Genomic DNA, 20541 nt, shown 5'->3' with positions numbered 1-20541 from the left:
TTCTCTCTCTTTCCATTAAAAAATTTCTAGCTCTTTCTTACAGAACTGTTGCCTCTTTTTTAGCCTTGTCTCCAGAATCTTACCATTCCCCCCCAACAGAGTGTGTCCAGATGTTTCCCTAACAGTTCCCTGCTGCGGATGCATTCTGTTGTCAGGCGTTCAGAGGGCTGTTGGCTGCCCTGCTGCACTCGCTCTACTGGCTGCTTGTCTGGGCACAGGACAAATATCATTTACATCAGCCCCTGGATGGACAGGCAGGGGACAGAGAGTGCAGAACTGACCCGGGGCCCTTCCCGGGGGCATGCAGCTTGGTGCCAGTCCTCTGGGCTTCAGTCTGGCCCCCTGACCCTTCTTTAACCTTCTGAGGCTTCTTAGACCCCCATGCCTCCTTACTCACCCTCCCTACTCAGCGCTGTGTCTGGGAGTAGGGAGCTATTTCCTAAAAGTCTTTCAAAATGAGGGGAAGGGAGGAGGGCAGAATTCTCAAAAGTTTTGAACAGGCCTGGCCAGTGTGGCTCAGTTGGTTGGGCATCATTCTGCAAAAGCAAAAGGTCACTGGTTCGATTACCGGTTGGGGCACATGGCTAGGTTGTGGGTTCAGTCCCTGGTCAGGGCATGTACAAGAGGCAACTGATAGATGCTTCTCTCTCACATGATGTTTTTCTCCCTTTCTTTCTCCCCACTTCCCCTCTCTCTCAAATCCATCCATCCATCAATCAAGTTTTGAACAAAAATGAGCCCTCGTGGAGCTCCCTGATTCTCACAGATTTCTTTGGGTTTTAAGTGACAGAAACCCTGCTCTGTAACCAGACAAAGGGACATATTAGTTCAAAACCAAGAGGCTCAAGGGCAGATGTATCTTCAGCCGTTGCTGGTCCTTGAGCTCAAATGATGTCACCAGAGCTCAGTTTCCCTCTTTTCATTGCTCTCCAGGTGGAGGACAAGAAGAGCAAAGTGCAACACTGCTCTCTGGGCCTTTCCTTCAGGTTTCAGTTAACACAGACCTGCTCCTCAAAGCCAAGCAAGACATGGAGAGCTCTAGTGATGATGGTAATGAGGGTTTTCTTCAACCCTTCCCCTCTCAGACATGCTAAGAGGGGAATTCAGGCGTTTCCATCAGTTGATTCCATATTTATTGGAGAAATAGGGCGGTCTCTCAAGAACCTGAGGCAGCAGAGAAATGTCTCCATGTTGTGGTGTCTCTCCGCCATGGTGGTTCTTCCTACCTGTGATTCTGGGTCAGGTATGAGGAAATGGACTTGTGATAAAAAGAGCTGGTTTATCAAAGCCAGGACATCCAGGTTCCATGCTTGCCCTCTCAGGACCTTCTGCTTTCTCAGGACCTTCTGTTTGACCTTGACTCTTGTCATGGGGCCTCAGTTTCCCCATTTATAAAATGAGGGGCTGGACAAGACCTCTAAGGTCCTTTTTAGCTCTTCATTTCTGTGGCTCTAGATCAGGTAGAGAAAGAAGACCAGCCAGGATTTTGGTTCTGTTCCTGCCTTTGCCATGACTCACTAGGTGACCTTGGGTATTCCTCCTCTTTGTGGGACCTGTTTCCCATCCTTGAACAGCCTACATCACACTGGGAGCTGTATAAAAGGTGGCATGGAGCAGGGCTCTCTCAGGACCAGGATTCTGGAGGCCTGCTCCTTGACAGGTTCACCACTTAGAATCCTGGGCACCAGAAAGCTCCAGCCTGGAACCAGCCTTCCAGTGAAGTCTATGGGCCCAGTACCCCTGCTTCTGGGGTCTGCACCCAGTCACGTGGCATCGGGCCTCCCCAGCCCGCTTGGGCACTTTGTCCTTGCTCAGTCTTCCAGACCCAGCAACCAATATAGGCATGGCTCAGCTGAAATGTTCGATGCCGCCGAAGCCTCGCTAAAGCCTGTTCTGAGTTAATGCGAAGGACAGATGCTGGGTGGGACATCGAGGAAGCAGATGTGAGCCCAATCGTTAGGGAGCTTATGGTCTGGGGTGGGGAGGAGGGGCAGTGCCATGAGAGAGGAATAGTATCCTCAGCATGCGAGACAGGAAGGGATGATTTCACGTTGGGGACTCTAGGATAGTGTTTTGCTCGGGACTTTGAAGAGTACGGAGGATTTGAGATGGAGAGGTAGGCTGAGAGGCCAGCATGGTGGAGGAAATGCTAACAGTCTATAGGATCCAGGAGGAGGTGGGTGATAAGGCTGGAAGGGAGCAGGGGGCCAAACCTCACAGGCTGTCATGGCCTGGAGGGAGTGTCAGGGCTGGGCTGTGAGGCTTTTGGGTTAGACAGGAAGTTTTTGGTTGCACGTCAAGGGGACCGAACTTGAACCAACCCTGACAAAGAGGGTGATGTATTGAAGGACAGGAGATTCCAAGGAAGGCCTGTACACCCCTGCATGGGAAGGCTCAGCGGCTGCTGGCCTTCAGGAACAGCTGTCCAGACACTCAGATGCATCGGAACCCACCTCTTGATCTTGCTTCTCTTTGTGTTGGTTTCATTTTTCTCTTTCGTGGCCAACTACGTCTCTCTACGTGGAGGAATCCTGGGGAAGGGACTTCCCACTGGCCCAGCTCAGGTCAGGTTCCCACTTTGGATCCACCACCTGTGGCCAGGAGCTGGGTCACACAGTAACATGGTGACTGTCTGCAGAAGGCAGGGGAGGGCAGCTTCTGAAGGAAGGGATAAGGCTGAACAGGCAGCCCCAGAACTGTCCCTTGAGATTCTGAGCAGAGGACTAGGGCCTGAAATGCCCTGCATTTTGGGCTCAAGAGTAGGCATTAAAGACGACAGTTTTTTCCCTTTTATTCATAAAAACAAATTTGCAACAATTTATTAAAAATTGATACCATGCAATAGGGGTACGAGAAATTCCTCATTTACATTTGATTCTGGCAGTTCCAGTCTAATTTAAAGCGTTGTGCACTAACATCATTGGAAAACACCTTCAGGCTGAAGCCTTTTTGGAGATGTACGGTGTGTTTGCTGTGTATAAAAGAACAGACCGTTACATAGCTAGAGTCACTTCTGTGGGTCTTATTATTTGCAGGGAAATTTTAAAAAAATGGGTGAACCTACAGTATCATTAAGACAGAGAATGTACTTCGTGGGTTAACCTAGAAGACTGGTGCACGCTCAGGAGTCACAATGGGTTACAGATGCGCACACTCACCTCCGACTGTCCAATACTTTTCTTTTTTTCTTGCTATGCTGGAATAATATTTCTACAGGTATTTTTGTGTGTGTATACATTATGTACATGAATCGTCTCTTTCTCTTTGAAAAATTATTGTGGCCCTTTAAATTAAATCTGATTTTGGTGAAATCAAGAAAGCAAGTAAATACTGGTAATACACAGTGAGTGACAACACCGATTTTTAGTGCCAAAACAGACAATGACTTCAACTTGACCTGTGATGTGTTAACATTTTTTTCCCCCTAAAAGCTACAGTACCTCCATAACCTCTCTTGGGGGAGGGGGGAGGAACGCTATGCTACGTGGAATAGGGTGTTTTGAAATGTTGGTGATGGTAAAATTCCTGCGGGCCCTTTTGTCAAAGCCTGGTGGTGACAGCAGCATATTCCTGACTTCGGGGTCTGGGAGGAGATTATTGCCTGCCTGGTGAAGCTGCCATTAGGTTTCTTTAGGGAGTGAGCAACTGCTCAGTTGTGCAGATGTCCTGGACGTTGTCATTCAGGCCTTTCTTTAGCAAAGAATGAACCTGTCTAGGAATGTCACAAAAGTCATTGGGAGCCTCTCTCCAGCCAGCTGGTCCTGGTGGAGGGCTGTGCTGGGAGCTTCTCTGGGCCACTCCCCTGGCTGCTGTGAGGGCTGAAGGTCATGGTCATCCTGATACCTCACGGGTCAGGGCCGCTTCGCTGTTTGGTCCGAAGCTTTCCTGCACGAGATCAAGTTTTGATCCTCAGAGTGACCCTGTGAGGTAGGCAGGATGGGTGTTATTTCAACCCCAACTTGTTAAGAGATGGGAAACTGAGGCTCAGAGAGACACCGGTGACTTGCCCAAGGTCATGGAGGGAGTCAGCGGTGGAGTGAGGACTTGACCCCAGGTCTGTCTTACTCTCAGGCCGGTGCTCTTTGGGGTTCAGTGAAAAGGGAAGAGCGATCTTATGAATGAGAATCAGTGTGCTGACTGATCACCCCTGTGACCCCCATGGGCACAGCTCACTGGCTTGTCTGGACTGAAGGCTGCCTTCTGGAAGCCGAGGGGCGCCCTCAGCTAGCAACTCTTTTCCCTTCTACTACAGGGATGTCTTCTAGAAGAATGCCCATGATTCACTTTGGTTAGAAACAAAGTCAGTGGGGGGGGGGGGGGGGGGGGGGGCGGAAATCAACCCGGCAAGCCCTTGGGCCCTGGAGAGAGGTTAAAGTGCACAATCTTTCTTTTTTGTGTGTGCTGGGAACAGACATTCCATGATCAGCTCAGGCGGCCCCCCCTTATTGCCGGGAACGCCTGATACAAACACAAGGACGTGGCCAGCGTGGTGGGTGCATGACTGACTGTCGGCGAATGCTGCAGAGCGGGTCTGCAGTGATGCGCCCTAAATCCCCACGGTCCAGAACGGGTGTTATTGTGTTAATGTGTGGCATTTATCAGAGAGTAAGGTCCCACCGGGAGGCATGCGCTCAGCCTGCTCCCACACCCCAGCCGTGGCCACCGGCCGTGGAGCTGCGCCTCGCTGCCCTTCCTGCAGGCTCCCTGCTCCAGGAAGGCTGGGGTTGGCTGGTCTGGCAGCTGGGGGCCTGGCTGCCCTGCCCACTTCCCCCCCTGGAGGGGAGAAGGGCTGGCCTGGGGGGGCCACGGCCAGTGACATGTGTGCAGAGGCAGAGGCCGCTCCTCCAGAAGCCCTTTCTCTTCTCAAGGCTGCTCAGTGACTTCTAGCTGGAGGTCTAGTGACTCTTTCCTTGTCTAGGACTTTTTTTTTTTCCCAAAGTTTCACATATCCTAGTTTCTCCTGTTTGCAGACATGAAGGAAGAAGCCATTCCCATTCCTCTTCTTTGTGAAAGAATAAAAACTTCACAAATAAGGCGCGAGGTCAGGTGCCAGGTGCGCCCGTCAGTCCACCTGAGTGCCTCCGAGCAGTCCCGTGAGGCCAGCCGTGGCGCCCAGCTCCTCCGCAGCCAGATCCGACCGCGCTCCTGCAGCAGGCGCCCCTGCTCCATGTGGTTCTGTCCTGGGGGAGGCCCCGGCCCCAGGCCTACCACCCTTACAGGCCCGAGACCATAACTCGGAAGGAGGGTGGCACGTGTCTGTGGCGGGGGCTGGCGGTGGGGCTGACGCAGGGGCTGGCACAGCTGGCGTCCACGCCTCCAATGGAGGGGAGGTAGGCGTGGTGGAGGATGGGGAGCTGGAGGGACAGCCGGCGCTGGATGCTGTGGCAGTGAGAGAGAGAGAGAGAGAGAGGGAGAGAGAGAGGGAGAGGGAGAGAGAGAGAGAGAGAAAGAGAGAGAGAGAGAGGCGTGTTAACGGAGGCTACCTGGCTGCTCACCAGAAAGTTCCTTGGACTTGCTTTGGCTAAGAGGCTTATGGTAGGAGCACAGTTTTCTCTGATTTCAAGATCTGTCCATCCTATCACCTAACCATTCACCTGCCTGTCCGGCAGGTATTTAATGCAGGACCACCTGTGTCAACGACTGCCCTGGGAATAACCAGGAAGACGATAAACAAGGAGGATGCTTCGTGAGCTTCCAGTGATTTCTAAGAACAAGGCTTTGCCCTTCCAGCAGGCCTTTGCTGCAAACAGAGACAGTCCTCATTCCCTATGCTTACAAGCCTCCACATGGACTTGACTTTGGGTTCCATCCCCAAAAGGCTTTGCAGCTTATCTGTCCTTCCCCATTGGCTCTGCCTGTCCTGCCTGCCCAGGTCCTCAGCCCTTCTCGCTGGGCCAATTCCAATAGATTCCTTCCCGGTCTTTGAGCTTCTTTGGTGACTGGCATTATGTTTCATACTGAGATGGGACACTCAGGGCTCTCTAAGGTCTGTCTCTCGCCAGATTCTCCAGTTGAATCTTCCACTCCCCGTCTCTGTACATGCCACCCTCTGGTGGCTAGTTTCCCCTAAAACTCTGCTCATGGCCACTCTCTGTGCCTTTGCACACGTTGTTTCCCCAGCCCGGAGAAGCTTGCTCTACTTCCTGAGCTGATGAACTGCTTTTCCTTAAAGGTCCAGTTCTTTGTATTAACCCCCTTGGAGAGTGAGCCCCTTCCTTCTTTAAGCCCCCAGAGCCCTCGGTAAGTTTCTGAGATACAGCCAGAAAACCCCGACCCAGGAGGCAGATTCGTGTGGCTGATGGAGCAGCAGATAGAGAAGGGAGTCAGAAGGCAGCTTCTTGCTGCCACACCCTCTGCACTCGCCTTCTCCTCAGTCTTCAGCATGACTGGCGGGTCAGGAAGTCACCTCAGTTGTTGGGGGAATGTGCCCAGGCCACCGCCCCCGCTCTGCTCAGCTGCGCTCTGTGCACTCCTCCACGGCAGCCGGGAAACTGCATTCCCTGTATTCTTAGTCCTTCTGGATCCCCAGTGCCTGGCCATGCAGGTGGGATAAAACCCAGGCCTTCACAAAAACCCAGAAGGCAAAGGCAGTATTCCCGTTATCAAGATGAATTTGTCTACTGTGCTCACGGAAACAAAGGCAGAAACAAAGCCAGGTGGGACTCTTGCTTGTGTTAAACCTCCGAGCTCTGTCAGGGAGGTCAATCCACTCACGGGCTGCCTCGTTCCAACAGGATGTGCCCTGGACTGGAAGGTGGGGATTGGAGATGGAAGGGGACAAATGCGGGGCTGCACCACTCCCTGCGGACCTGCTGGCCAGAGGGCTTCTCCTGAGATACTTCACAGATGCTCATGAGATGAGGGTGTAAGAGACCTCATTTTGCAATCAAAGTTGAACCTGTATAACATCATCTACAACCACTTCCTTAAGGCAAGATGCCGTGGGCGAAGAGTCTAGGAAAAAGGCCATGAAGAATAAACTCTGACCTGGGAAAGGGTGCCCTGTCCGAGCATTCCCGGCAGGGCCATCGACCTGGGCAAAGGGGGCATCTGTCTGCTTGTCAGGGCCACAGAATTCTGTTGTCTGGTGGGATCCTGTTTACATTTCCATTCATTCAACAGACACTTGCTGAGAACCTGCTCAGCACTTGAAGCTGCGTTCAGTCCAAGGGATACATGAAGGACCCACATCTTACTGTCCAGGTGCTGACACGTTGGTGTAGAGAACTGACAAGTAAACCGGTGACACATGTCAGGTAACCATCAGCAGTCGTTCTGCACTGTAAGCCAGTGAGCCTTGGAGCTCATTGGTTTGAGAGGCTATTAGCTCTAACACCCAAAGGCCCTAAATGACACAGCAGTGGGTGATTCAGCTGTTTTTGCTGGTTCCTCACCATGTGTCACTTCGCAGGAGCCAACTCGAGGGGTTGGCGTTTCTAATCTCTGCTTCCATTCTGCTGTGAGCTGGGAAAAGCTAAAAACTACCAGTGGGAACAAAGCAAACTGAGATGCCCAGGTCTCTGCTTAGATGTTACCTCCTCATTGAGTCTCCTCTGACCACCCTATTTAAAATTATACTCCTAACCCCCTTCCCTGCTTTTTCTCCAAAGCACGTATCATTTAACATACTAGGTTTTGCTTTTTAAGTTATTGTCTTAGCAGATAGACTGGAAGCTCCATGAAGGGAGTGATTTTTGTCTGCTTTCTTCACTGCTCAGACTGACACATAGTAGGTCTCAGTAAATCGTTGTTAAATATACGCACTTAGTGAGATTAAATTTTATACATAACAAAGGCCGTGTGCTACACTGGAGAACATGGGATCTGATATCAGACAGACCCTAGTTCAAATCCTCTCTCCTGCACTTAGCAACTGGGTGAGCTCTGACAAGTCTCCTCCCTTTTGTGAATATTAGTTTTCTCGTCTGTAAAATGAGCATTGTCATCTGACCTGCACCATGGGACTGCTGTGGAGTTCAAACAATGACACACATGAAAACATCGTGCAAATTGTAAACCATTCTGCAGGAGTCACGTACACTTCAGCAACAATTCCCAAGGAGAAAGTACTTACTGTTCTGGGGAGTTTATGTCTTCTACAGGATCTTTGCATGTTCGCGAGGGCTCTGTTGTGTTCCACTGTAGCTGGGGATTTTGATCGAGGTGATTTTTTAAAATGGCCTTTCCCCCATCTGAATGTAAAACAACAATATCATAACACATTATATTAACTTGGTTTTTAAAAATCGACAATCAGTCTTCTTAGGATGCTGCCCAAGGAGAGAGAATGCAAAAGAGCCCAGCACCTCTCTGCATTCTCCAAGCCTTGGTCTCTTCTGCAGCTCTCCTGGGACCAAAGCAGGGAGCTCAGAAGCCTCCGCCCAGGGACCGAAGCGGCGTGCTGGGGAGGTGTATGGAGTGCCCTGTGCCCTCCTTTTCTCTGGGAAAAAAATGTGTGTGGGGGGCGGGGGGGAATCATGTCAGCCAATGAAGGTAACGTAACATTAGAGGTTCACTGGTGCATAGGGATGTAATGACAAAGAAAAAACTCTAAGGTATATTTTCCAAGAATTTAAAAGAATAGTAATAGTAATCTTCCAGTGGGAGTATAAATGGACACAATCTTTCTGGAGGGCACTGTCAATAAGCATCAAACACTTTAGAAAGTGCGTATGTCTTGCTCAGAATTTCCACTTTTGGGAATTATCCTTAGGAAATAATTAAAGATCTGTGTGAAGATACATACAAGATGTTCAAATTGGCATTGTTTACAATATCAAAAACTTGGAACTAATCCTAATCTGTCCAGTAATAATGGATTAGTTACATACTCGTAGGTACATATGGGGCCTCCACTCAAAGGAATACTGTGTATCCACAGAACACGCTCTCACTCCTGTTTGTGCTTCAGACTACCTGGGGGGAGTTAAAGAAATATGAGATATGAACACCGTCTCCTCGCTGCGAGACTGGGATTCATCTGCAGGGGGCCTCAATGTTTTCTTCTTCCCCCGCAGTGGGCAACTTTATACGTATCATTTTTGCATCCACGGAGCACAGTCAGTTCTCCTTATTCATGGAGTCTGTATTTTTGTTAATTCTCCTGCTCACTGAAACTTACTTGTAACCCCGAAATCAATACTTGTGATGTTTTTGTGGTCATTTGCTGACACACACGAGGTATTGGAAAATTGGAGTTGCCCGACGCGTACATTCTCAGGTGAGGTTGACACTGTCTTCTTGTTTCAGCTCTCATTCTATAAATGAGTGTTTTTTTGTGGTCTACGTAGGGCCACATTTTTCACATTTCTGTGCTTTGTGCTGGTGATTTCACTATTAAAAATGGTCTCCAACTGTATGCTGAAGGGCTGTCTCATGTTTCTAAGCTGTGATGTGCCTGGAGAAAATATGTGTGTGAGTTCAATGTAAATGCATCAATGATATATATTACATAAGGTGCATTTAAACAAATACACATAAAACAAAGTTTTGTACTGATCTGTTAACAAAAAAGGTCAACCTGCAAGAGGCCTGCAGGAACCTCACCCGGCATTTCCCCTAAGAACCGTGGTTCCAGAGTCACTCACAGTGACTTTATACAACTTAATGGTCATGAATGACGACAGTTGCCTGTATAGCCTTAGGATAAATTCCAGAAGTGGAGTTGCTGGATTAGAGAGGCTTTTAGTTCAACCAGCAATGTTTACGCCCATTTTGCCACCTGTTTCCTCTCATTCTCAGCAACTTTTTCATCTCCGAACTTTGCTCGTCTTATGGGTGAAAACAGTATGTCACTGCAGATTTAATTTGCACTCCCTCAGCAAGGAGCAAGATGGAGCATCTTTTCAGAAGCATATGAACCACCTGTGTTTCCCTTGGTACAAGCTCTCTGGCCCACTTTTCCTTTGGCTCGGTGGTCTTTTCTTTATTAAATTTCATATGATTATATATACTTTGTATACAATTACATATAATTTCTCCTTATACATAAGGAAATAAGCTTCTTACCTGAGTTAGAATATTTTTGGGTTTACTTTGTTGTTTATGATAGCATTTGCACTGTTAAAAAATTTTCTTTCGCAGTTTAATTTGTCAGTCTTTTGTGGTTTCCATGTTTTGCATCAAACTTAAAAAGTCCTTCCCTCATCTGAGATGATAAAATAAATTCTTCTAATATATTCATGGCTTTTTATATTTAAATCCTGCATCCATTTGGATTTTTGTGTAAAGTGTGAGGTAAGCATCTAACTTTTTTTTTTTCCAAATGACTACCCATTTATCCCAATGAAATTTATTGAATTATTTATTCCTCTGCTAATTTGAAATGCCTACCTCTCCCAGATACTAAAATTGCTAGGAATAATTTTTATTCTTTCAATTTCCTTGTTTCCTCAATTTAAACATTTTAGCAATAGATGTCTTATACAATAAGTTTGTAATATTGCCTTTATAATATATTATATACAAGAAAATTAATTATAATTTCGTATACTAATTTTATAAGATGAGTTATTAGTTACATAACAAAAAAGAAACAAGATTTTTCATTGACTTAAAAATTAATTTTGTAACAGATATGAATATATGCAAATGATAAAATACAAACAACAAAGAAGTATATAAAATGAAATGTAAAAATTCCTTTCTCACCTACCCTCCCCATATACTGGCCCCCTTTCCACATAGGTGGATACTGCTAACTACCTGGTGTCTGTTCTTTCAAGTCTTCTTAAAAATGTACTTGTACACATAAACACATAAAAATAAAATAAAATAAAATAAAAAAAAAGAAAAGCCCTGGCTGGTATGGCTCAGTGGATTGAGTGCCAGCCTGCAAGCTAAAGGGTCGCCGGTTTGATTCCCAGTCAGGGCACATGCCTGGGTTGCGGGCCAGGTCCCCAGTGGGGGTTATGTGAGAGGCAACCACACACTGATGTGTCTCTCCTTCTCTTTCTCTCTCCCGCCTCTCTCTCTAAAAATAAAAAAAATCTTTTAAAAAATGCACTTACACATATACATTTATATGTATCATAATGCTGGTCTTCATCTTGCTTTTTCACTAGGGGATCTTGCCATGTCTGCACAAATAGGTCCACCTCACTTTTTAATAGTGGTATTATGCGCCTTGTTTGGCTGTATCATAATTAATGAAACTACCCCAAATAATGACCATTTAATTCCAGTTTTTCGTCCCTAAAAATAATGTGATGAACAGCATGTGTCTCTATCTTTGCCCATGTGGGAGCGCTTCCAAGGGCAGGCTCCCGCTGGCAGAACTGCAAGGCTGAGGGGTTTTACATCTAGCATTTGGGGGGTGCCAGACTGGCTCCCAAAACGCTGCAGGAGAACGCTCATTTCCACACACTCTTATCAGCAGTGGTAATCTTCTAAAATTCTGCCGAAATGTAGGCAAAATGGCCTGTGTTACTTCAGCTTGCATTTCCCAGGTGGTTGGGAGACCCGTGTCATGTCATGTCCTGCTGACCATTCCTTTCCTGGACGTTGATCAGGTGCGTCGGACACTGAGAAATGTTGGGAGAGGGACGGGGGCCTATGAGAACAGCGTGCCCCAATCAGAGCACCGGCGATGCTAGCCATGTGTGCAAATGAGCACCTGGAGCCCTAGGGTCTGAGGAAACAGAAGCTCTGCCTGCAGCTCCAGAAGAACACTGGATTGTGGCCAGAGATGGGCGTTCCAGATGCTTCGGCTCTGCCTGTGTGGCTTCAGCCCAGCCCTGCCCTTCTCTGACCTTACGTTCTCCCTCTGTCAAATGGAAGGTGGACGACTGGTGTCTGATCCCCAGGACCCCCACTACAGAGGCCCCACCTCCTCTCACCTGTGCTCTCGGTGAAGTTCCCCAGGTTGAGGATGTCGTTGAGCTCTTGGTAATGGTTCTGTTTAATGTAGGTAGTCTTTTCTGGCGTGTCCTGCAGCTGCATGGTGACCTCTTCCAAGTCTTTATCCAGCTAGAAGACAAAGGCTCCAGCTGAGTCAGAGCTCCAGCCCAGCGCCAGCCCTGGCAGCCAGGTGTCAAGAGCCAAGAAGTGATGCACTGGGTCACAGGGCTGGGCCGTGGGTTAGCTTTGGGAGGGCACTGAGAGCCGGAGGGGCTGCTGTGTCGGGGAGGAGACACAGAAGGCTCCTGCCAGCTCTTGTTCCAGGAGAAGCTGTGGTCAGAGGGGCCTGGGCTTTGCGATGGTGGGTCCAGTGCGGACTGTGCCTTGATGGCACAGCCCAGGGAGGCGGGGCGTGGGTGGGGAGAGCTTCACAGCGCAGGCTCTGAAGCTGGACAAGGCAAACCCAGGGCTGCTCTTTACGGGCTGTGAGCTGGCTGGTGAGAACCGAGTCTCAGATCCTTCATCTGTAGAACGGGGTATTAAAGTACCTACCCCCCAGGGATCTTGTGAAGATTAAGTGAGGTAACATAATAAAAGTTTGGTCTGGTGCTTGACACATAGTATGAGTAACCTGCCACTACAGTATTACTGTGATTAGTGTTACTGATACTAGCAGAACCCTTGGTGTGGGGGGAGGGACAGATCTGCAGGACCGATCAGCTTTGAGCCTCGCACCATCTCAGAGACGGGTCAGTGGGGGTGCCTTCAGCAGAGCTGAGCAGGATAGAGCCCAGTCAGCCCCAGGTTGTACAGGGTCCGGCAGAAGTAACACCTTCTTGGGTGTGGTTGGTAGGGTAATAATATGGGTGTAATAACTTATAGTTTTAATCTGAACATTTCACCTAAAATGCCATATGGTATGTTTGAGTGTGATATTGTTATGTTACAGAATTACATGCTTATGATTTTGTAATAAAAGAGTTTGTAATGGATAAGGGGCGTTGTTTGTGCAGGACCCTGTATAAAACTCAGACACAAGCCCTGGGCAGTTCGGCCCCTGACAAGCGTGGGGAATGTGTGTGTGTTGGGGAGCGGATGGTAGCTGGGGAGGGGGATGGGCACACTTGTACAGCATAAGGGAGGGGACCATGCAGACTGTAAAGTGCTGTTCTGATGTCAAGAGCACGGCCATGAATTATTTACTATGTTTTCATGTGGAGGAGAGAGAGATACCTTTTTCTGAGAGACTCAAAAGGCAAGGCTAGGATCAGAGGGTAGAAGCAACAGGAAGCCAGATTGTGATTCAAGTCCGGGAAAACCAGCTGAACACTTCAGGGTTTTGACAGTGGCTTGGGGCTTGAGTTTCCTAAAGGGAGTGCCCTCCTCAGGGCTCGAGTGCGCAAGCGGAAGCCGAGGACCAGAAACCTTTCCTGCTGAGTGCCCGTTGACGGAGGGCTGCCTGTCCGAGCAGCCAGCTTTAGTGCATGCACGACTGTGCAGAGGGTCTTTGTGGCAGACCACTGTGAGCCCAGACAGTAGGGACGGCCCGATTAGCAACTAAAAATACAGAATGCTCAGTCACATTGGAATTTCAGATAATAAGGAATGAGTTTTTAGAATAAGTACATCCCCATTATTGTATGGGCCATACTTATACCAAAAAAATATGATTGGCTGTTAGTTTGAAGTTAAAATTTAACTGAGGATCCCGTATCTCATCTGACAACCCTGTTCCTTGGGACTCTTAGCTAGAGACTACATTTCCCAGCCTCCCTGTGGCTAAGTGTGATGCATAAGTTCCTGTCAATGTAACTGGAACAAAGCCCAAATGCGCTCAATTTTGTATCACTTGCTTAAAAGGCAATCCCTTGCGTGGACTTCCTTTCTCTTTCCTTCCTGCACCTGAGAACAGGACATGCCTCCCTCCTGGCTTTAACTGCACTGCTGAGGACGGGGGAGCGGCAGGCTCCCGTGAAGGAGTCTCATCTGGCAATGACCTTGGGGAGCAGGGCTGCCAGCCCTTCTGGATCTCTCTCCTTAGCACTGTTCTGTGAGAGAGAAATAAATGTATATTTTCTTTGGCCACTTTATTTGGGTGCCTCTTTGTTACAGAGGCTTAGCCAGTAACCTAACTAACCCAGGGGTGTCCAACCCGTGGCCCATGGGTCACACATGTGGCCCAGGATGGCTGTGAATGCGGCCCAACACAACATTGTAAACTTACTTAAAACTTTTTTTTTTGCTCATCAGTTTTCATTAGTGCTTGTGTACTTAATGTGTGGCCCAAGACAACTCTTCTTCTTCCAGGGTGGCCCAGGGACGCCAAAAGGTTGGACACCCCTACGCAGAATACACCCTCCTTTGTTCCTCTCCTGTCCCACTGAGTCAGGATTCCTCTATTAAACACGTGGCCCAGGCACCATGGGCCCAGTCCCAACCCTTGGCCCCAAGGGAGGGGTGGACAGAAGAAGGTAATTTGGTTTCCCCTCCCTGGTATAGGAAGTGCAGGATTTGAGGTTTGGCTGGGCACAAAGGAATGTAGTTGGGGCCTCTCTGAAATATTCAAGAGCCAGTTCAGGACCTTCAGGTTGGAAGTGAGGTCTGCTGCAACAATCTCTCTCCCCTGGGTGTCTTCACTTCCTCCTCTCTTGGGGTACGTTGTATAGATGCAGGTGATTTTGGGGTGTTTAGGGAGAGTGAAAAATCAAGGGGCGGGGTACACAGTTAGGAAGCTACTTGTGAAATAATAGAAGGTCTATTTTGCCATCTGCCGCCTAGGTTCCTGACACAGGGCTCCTGAAACCCTTGTATAATTTCCTGCATGATAGGTGTGTTTTTTGTTTTAATGAGGCAACCCTGGGGGGGGGGGGCTCCCAGGATTGCCCCAACTTGGTTTCAGAAGGACCAAGCCACGATTAGAAGCTTGGGATTTTCAGCCCTGCCCCTATTCTCTTGAGAAGGGAGAAAGGCTGGAGACGGACTTAAAGATGGATCAGGCCTGCGTGATGAAGCCTCCGTAGTAATCCCACAAGTACAGGGTTTGGAGAGCTCCCCAGCCGCAGACACCTCCACACGGGGAAGACGACACACCCTGGCTCCGTGGGGGCAGAAGTTCTTGTGCTTGGGACCCAGCCAGACTCTGCTCTATGTATCATCTCTTCATCTGGCTGTTCCTCTGTATCCTTTATCACGCCTTTTAATAAACTGGTAAATGTCAGTGTTTCCCTAAATTCTGTGAGCTGCTCTAGCCAACTGTTGGAACCTGAGGAGGGGATCGTGGGACCCTCCGATTTGTAGCTCAGTCGGGCAGAAGTTGAGGGCAACTTGGGGACCTACTACTTGTGATTGGCATCGGAAGTGAAGTAGCCGCAGTGTTGTGGGACTGAGCCTTTCACCTATGGGATCTGACACTGTCTCCAGGTAGGCGGTATTAGAATTGAGCTAAATTTTTGGACACCCAGCTGGTGTCACAGAGAATGTCTGGGCGTGGGGAAAAACCCCACACATTTAGTGACCAGAAGCATCGGAAGTGAAGTGTTCTGTGCGAGTAGCAAAGGAGATACACAGGAGATGTACGCCTGAGGTTTTCCAACTTACTACTCTAACCTGGAAGTTCACTAGTGTCTAAGAACGCCTTTCTTTCTGGGGACATCTTGAATCAGGCATCACTGGACCCCAAGAGCCTGGCCCAGGTGGGCAATAAACTCCTGCCGGATTCTGGCTAACAGCCTCTGTGTAGTTCACGCTCCCCCCGGTTCTTGCAGCCACACGGCAGCAGGCGGGACTGCACAGCCGCGACGCAGGGATGTCCTACAGGAGACGTGGGGGAAGCGGCCGCTCTGAGAGGCCCTGTCCCGGGGCACGGGGGCTCCACTGGGCGGTCCGGCCCTGGCAGGCACTGCCGAGGGAGGTACCTCTGTGATCTTCATTCGCAGGCGGTGGTTCTCGGACTGCAGGCCCTCTAGGCGGGATGTGCTTGCTTGGTTCACGCTGGTGACTGAGGTGGACGTTTTAGAATCTTCCTTCTTCTGATTCTGAGTGAACTGGAATCGTCTGTTCTGAGTTGCTGCGTCGGGGTTTGTCCTCAGCGTGATAAGCTGAAAGGACAAAGGTGGGTTTGAAGAGAGAACCCTGCGGTCCTCCCTGCCCTCCTCCATCCAGCTCTTCCCAGCAGGTCCTGCGCTGGAGGCAACAGGGGGCCACCGCAAGGACACGGGACTGCCTGCGTTCCTTTGTGTGCGACCTGGGGTAGGCCCCTACCGTCGCTGAGTCTCGGTTTCCTTCCTTGTCAGCGGACGTCGGGTCTCCTGTCCCCAATTTCACCTGCGTCCCGACCATCCTGCAGAGCCCACCAAGGGCCCCGAGGGCCTGGCTTCCTCTGAGCCTCGTGCTGCCTCAGGCCTTGTGCCAATGGAAAATAAACCTGAAGGTGACAGTTGTGACAACAATGGGATGGAAGGCAGGGAAGGCTTCTCCTTGTTAAAACCATTGATGACTGATTATTGACTAGCTCTGTCGCTGACAAAGCCATTTATATATGAGAAAAGGTTGCCACTTGACCCTGGTCTTACTCCTTTAGTCGTGAAACATCTCTGGTTTGAGGCAGGCTCTGGGCTCAGTGCTGGGGAGCAGGGGCTGAGCGAGGCACGATGCCTGACTGCCAGGATGCGTGGTCCAGAGGTGAGGGGCCTGTGGAAGGTCTGGAAGGATGGTGAGGATGAGGGAAGCCCAGGGGAAGAAACGGCATATGTCCTCACAGGGAGGCAGCGGCTCGGGGAGCTTGTGGAGAAGGGCAGTCTGGACGGCAGACAGGGATTTCTGGGGAGACTGGAAGGTCCTGAAGGGCAGCCCGGGGTCAGAGACTTGACCCTGGAGCCAGGAGGGCGATGAGGGTGACAGAGCAGAGTGACACGACCAGAGCCGGGCTCAGGCTCATCAGGCATTTTCACAGGCAGAGAGAACGTCAGGGTGCAGGCTGAGGGGATGCGGCGCTGGCCTGGAGCCTGGGCAGGCGATGATGACTACGGAAGTTAGGAGGACACGCTAGAGGCTTTGGGCAGAGCTGACCCTGCTGGGGGCTGGGGAGGCACCCGGGAGGACACAGGTGCGTGTGCAGCCTCTCGGGGAGGAGGGGCCCGAGGGGTCTCTCCTCTCCTCCTAGGCAGCCGCTCCCCGACGTGGGCCAGCCACCCCTTGCCTGCTCTCCCTGTTTCCTGCTCATCTCTACTCCAGAGACGCGCTGAGGTCAGGCTTCCCTCTGTACACACCAGCTACTGCAGGGGCTCCCGGGAGGTCGAGGCCTCTCGTTCACCTGCCTGCTGCTGGATAGGATAACATTTGAAAATTACCTCGCAGGGTGGCCCTGAAGGCCGGCTTTTCAGATGAATGAAAAATGTAAGTGGCTGTTGAGATGATTATTCTTTTTGACCCACTACTACTGCGCCTGCCACTCCATCTTAGGGGAATAATCGGAAATAAGGAAAATGTATTATGTAGGAAAAAAAGGTTATTAATAATACAGAAAATCTTGAAACAACTGTAAGAGAGTGGACAATATGGAACTCTCCCTCAGTGATGGTTATAAATGTGGGGAAATACAAAGCACAAAAATTAAGTGAACAAGGCAAACTACAAAGCAATCATATGAGCTATTATTGTATCTATATCCGAAAAAGCATCACTGTCTAACTATTAAAAAAACACTGGAAGAAACACATACAAAATATTAACAGTAAAAAACCAAAACAAAACATTAACAGTGATTATTTTGGGGTGGTGGGACTATGTGAGATTTCTGAAAAATTGTGTTTCACTTTTCTGCATTTTCCAAACTTTCTGTGATGTGAATTGTTTCCTTATTTAGAAAAGCACGTGTGACACTCAGAGAGGGGAGGAAGCTCAGTGATCCCCTGTGGGGGTCGGAGGCCAGGGCCCAGGTGGCGAGGGTGGCGGTACCTTCGGCACAAACACCAGGCAGAGGGTGATGGTGCTGCAGAAGATGATGACCAGGGCCACGATGCAGAACTGCACGTTGGGCTGGTCCCGGGTCAGGAAGGAGACGGCGGCCCCGATGATGCACATGATCCCCACGTTGTAGACGCTCATCCCGATGTACTTGCTGTCATTCAGCGCAGGGATGCTGACATTGCGCGTCTCCCAAGCTAAGAAACAACCGAACAACTGAAACGGTGAAGAGAAAGGGAAGAAGGTCATTACCAAGTGGTGGCACACGCTCACTGCTAAGAAGCAACCGAACTGAGGATTTCTCCGGAATTGGGTCTGCGGGAAGGGAGGCTAGGGCTTTGCTGTCAGCCAGGTCTTCTGGTTGTCGTGATCTGTCTCCATTCATGGCCCTGGGCTGAATTTAAGGGTGCAGACTGGGAGTGTTACAGCTGTCTGGTTGCCCTCTGCCCCACCCCTGGTTCATGCACAGACCCACAGAAGGCTGTGGTGGGACGATCAGACATGATCTCAACCCCCTCCCCTCATTCTATAGAGAACACTGAGGCCCAGAGGGAGGAAGGAGCTTGCCCAAGGCCACATAGCAATATGGTGGCAAAAGTGGACTATGTCTCTAGAAGTCCAGCTTAGTCTTTCTTCTATTAAACCAGGCGGGGCCCCTGTGTCTGAGACTTCTATTACCTCCACAAGGCACATAGTTACTCAGAAGAGAGACTCTATTTCCTAGTCTATATATGACTAGGTACTGGGCAATGCCATGTAGTATGTACAAGTGTGTACATGTTCTGGGAAGCGTCTTTAAAGAGAAAGATGTTTCTTTTCCTCCTTCCTCATAGATGGAGTGGAACGTGATGGGTGGAGCTTCAGCAGTCATCTTAGACCACAAGGTGGATGCAGCATGGTGAAGATGCGGGAGCCGCGAGATGCAAGGAGCTCAGCGGCTGGGGGCTCCCACACCTCTCCTAGATTGCTTACTTGAGCAGGAAATGAACTACCTCTTTAACCACTGTTACTATTATTATTATTAATTTATTTACTTTTGGTCTTAAGCAATATCTCCCAACAGAACTGAGCAGGGTAGAAGACAAAATGAAATCTGAAGCAGGGTGTGAAGATTAACTTCACAGGAGGTCCGAGGGGAGGGCAGGCTGCAGGAGGAAGTGCAGATGAAATGCAGGGCAGACCTGGGGGCGTGGGCGAGAGTGAGGGCTGGCCGAGGCTGCTGGCTGGCGCAGGGGCTTCCGCGAGGTCCAGCCCCTGCAGGAGGCCTTCCCTCAAAGGCCCCTCTGCCCTCTGACCTCATCGCTGCAGCAGGGGCCATCTGACATCCTGCATGGGCCACTTAACATCTCGGTGGGGGACTGTTTTGAGGTTTGGTTTAGTTGGGCCGCACAGTGTTGTAGAAGGGGCCCTGGCACAGGGCCGGAGGGTCTGGAATCTGCTCTGCTCTCCACTGGCTGTGTGACTCTACGCAAGTCACTTCACCTCCCAGGACCTCAGTTTCAGTATCTGTGAAATGGGAATAATAATACCCATCTCACAGTTTCTTTCCAGATAAAATAAGAAGAGGAATATGAAACTATTTTATAAATGAAAACTAGCTGTACAGAATTTAAAAGCCATTTTGTAATTGGTATTATGCAGTCATGGGTGTTTTTCTCTCCTTTTCTTAGTGTGTTACCTCATAGACTGATTAATTTTTTAAAAATCCCTTTTAAAATGGGGAACAAGAGGCCCAGGAAGCAGACCCTGAATGAGGGGAGGACGCCAATGGCTGTGGAAGCCTGTCTTGTGCTGGTTCCCTCGGGTTCGGGCCCTGCGGACCCACAGGGGCCCTGGGTGCGCTGTCTGCGTCTCACAGGGGAATAGGCGGGGGCTGGGCCAGGTGAGGTGACCTGCCTGGGTCTCTCAGCAGTGAGAGTGAGCCGGACCCTTGCTCTCTGACAGGGGGTCTGTGTGCCTTCTCTCTGCCATGCTGCCAGGGGGTCACCACACCATCAAGAAACAGGGGCAAGTCTGAGGACCTGTTGGTTGGCTATGGATCTCTGAAGACTGCCAGGAGGAAACAGAGGGTAACTTGTTTATAGGCCTTCAAGGAGGGCAGTGAGGGTTCATGGGCACGGGTTACACTGAGGCCGACTTCAGATGAGGATAAGGAAGAACTTTCTAGAAAAGCAACCCATCTGTAGTGGGAGCCCTAAAATGCCTGGGTTGCAGGTCGGGCATTTTAGGATGCCCTAAAATGATGGCCCTAAAAGACATGTCCGTATCCTGATCCATGAAAACTGTGAATGTGACTTTACTCTGAAAAAATTTTGGCAGATAAAATCAAGGATCTTGACAGGAGATCGGCCCGGATTATCTGAGTGGGCCCTAAATCAAATAATAAGAGTCCTTCTAGGAGACACACAGAGGACAGGCTTGAAGAGAAGGCCAAGTGAAGGCTGAGGCGGAGACGGGAGCAGTGCAGCCACCAGCCAAGGAATTCCTGGGGCCGTCAGATCCTGGGAGAGACAAGGAAGCAAAGCACTCTCCCCTCGAGCCTCCAGAGAGAGCGGGACTCTGCCTTGATCTCAGACCTCCGGCCTCCAGAACTGTGAGGGAACACGTTGCTGTTGTTTTAAGCCACCCGTTTGTGGTCGTTTGTTATGGCAGCCACAGGAAACTAACATACTGTCCATAGACCGCACAGGCTGCTTTGAAGGGGGCGAGCTCCCCATTACGGGAGGTGCGGAGGCAGCG

At 49.8% G+C, this 20541-nt stretch overlaps 1 protein-coding gene across 1 annotated transcript in view; it reads right to left on the bottom strand.

The window, feature by feature from the left end:
• Positions 1-4336: 4336 nt before the first annotated feature.
• GABBR2 (gamma-aminobutyric acid type B receptor subunit 2) overlaps positions 4337-20541 on the bottom strand; it is a 331202-nt gene continuing 314997 nt past the window's right edge. Inside the window, exons 15-19 of the mRNA XM_054584622.1 lie at positions 17794-18018; positions 15753-15935; positions 11838-11967; positions 8075-8192; positions 4337-5379 (exon numbers count right to left, since the gene is read on the bottom strand). Coding sequence (XP_054440597.1) covers positions 5214-5379; positions 8075-8192; positions 11838-11967; positions 15753-15935; positions 17794-18018 — 822 coding nt within the window. The 3' untranslated portion in view covers positions 4337-5213. The remainder of the gene's footprint in view (positions 5380-8074; positions 8193-11837; positions 11968-15752; positions 15936-17793; positions 18019-20541) is intronic.

Source organism: Pteronotus mesoamericanus, unplaced genomic scaffold (genome assembly GCF_021234165.1).
Source record: "Pteronotus mesoamericanus isolate MK-2021 breed Mesoamerican mustached bat unplaced genomic scaffold, CSHL_Meso_final contig_78, whole genome shotgun sequence".
NCBI lineage: Eukaryota > Metazoa > Chordata > Mammalia > Chiroptera > Mormoopidae > Pteronotus > Pteronotus mesoamericanus.
Note: the sequence above shows the minus strand (reverse complement) of the source record. Positions and strands in the feature narration are given on the sequence as shown.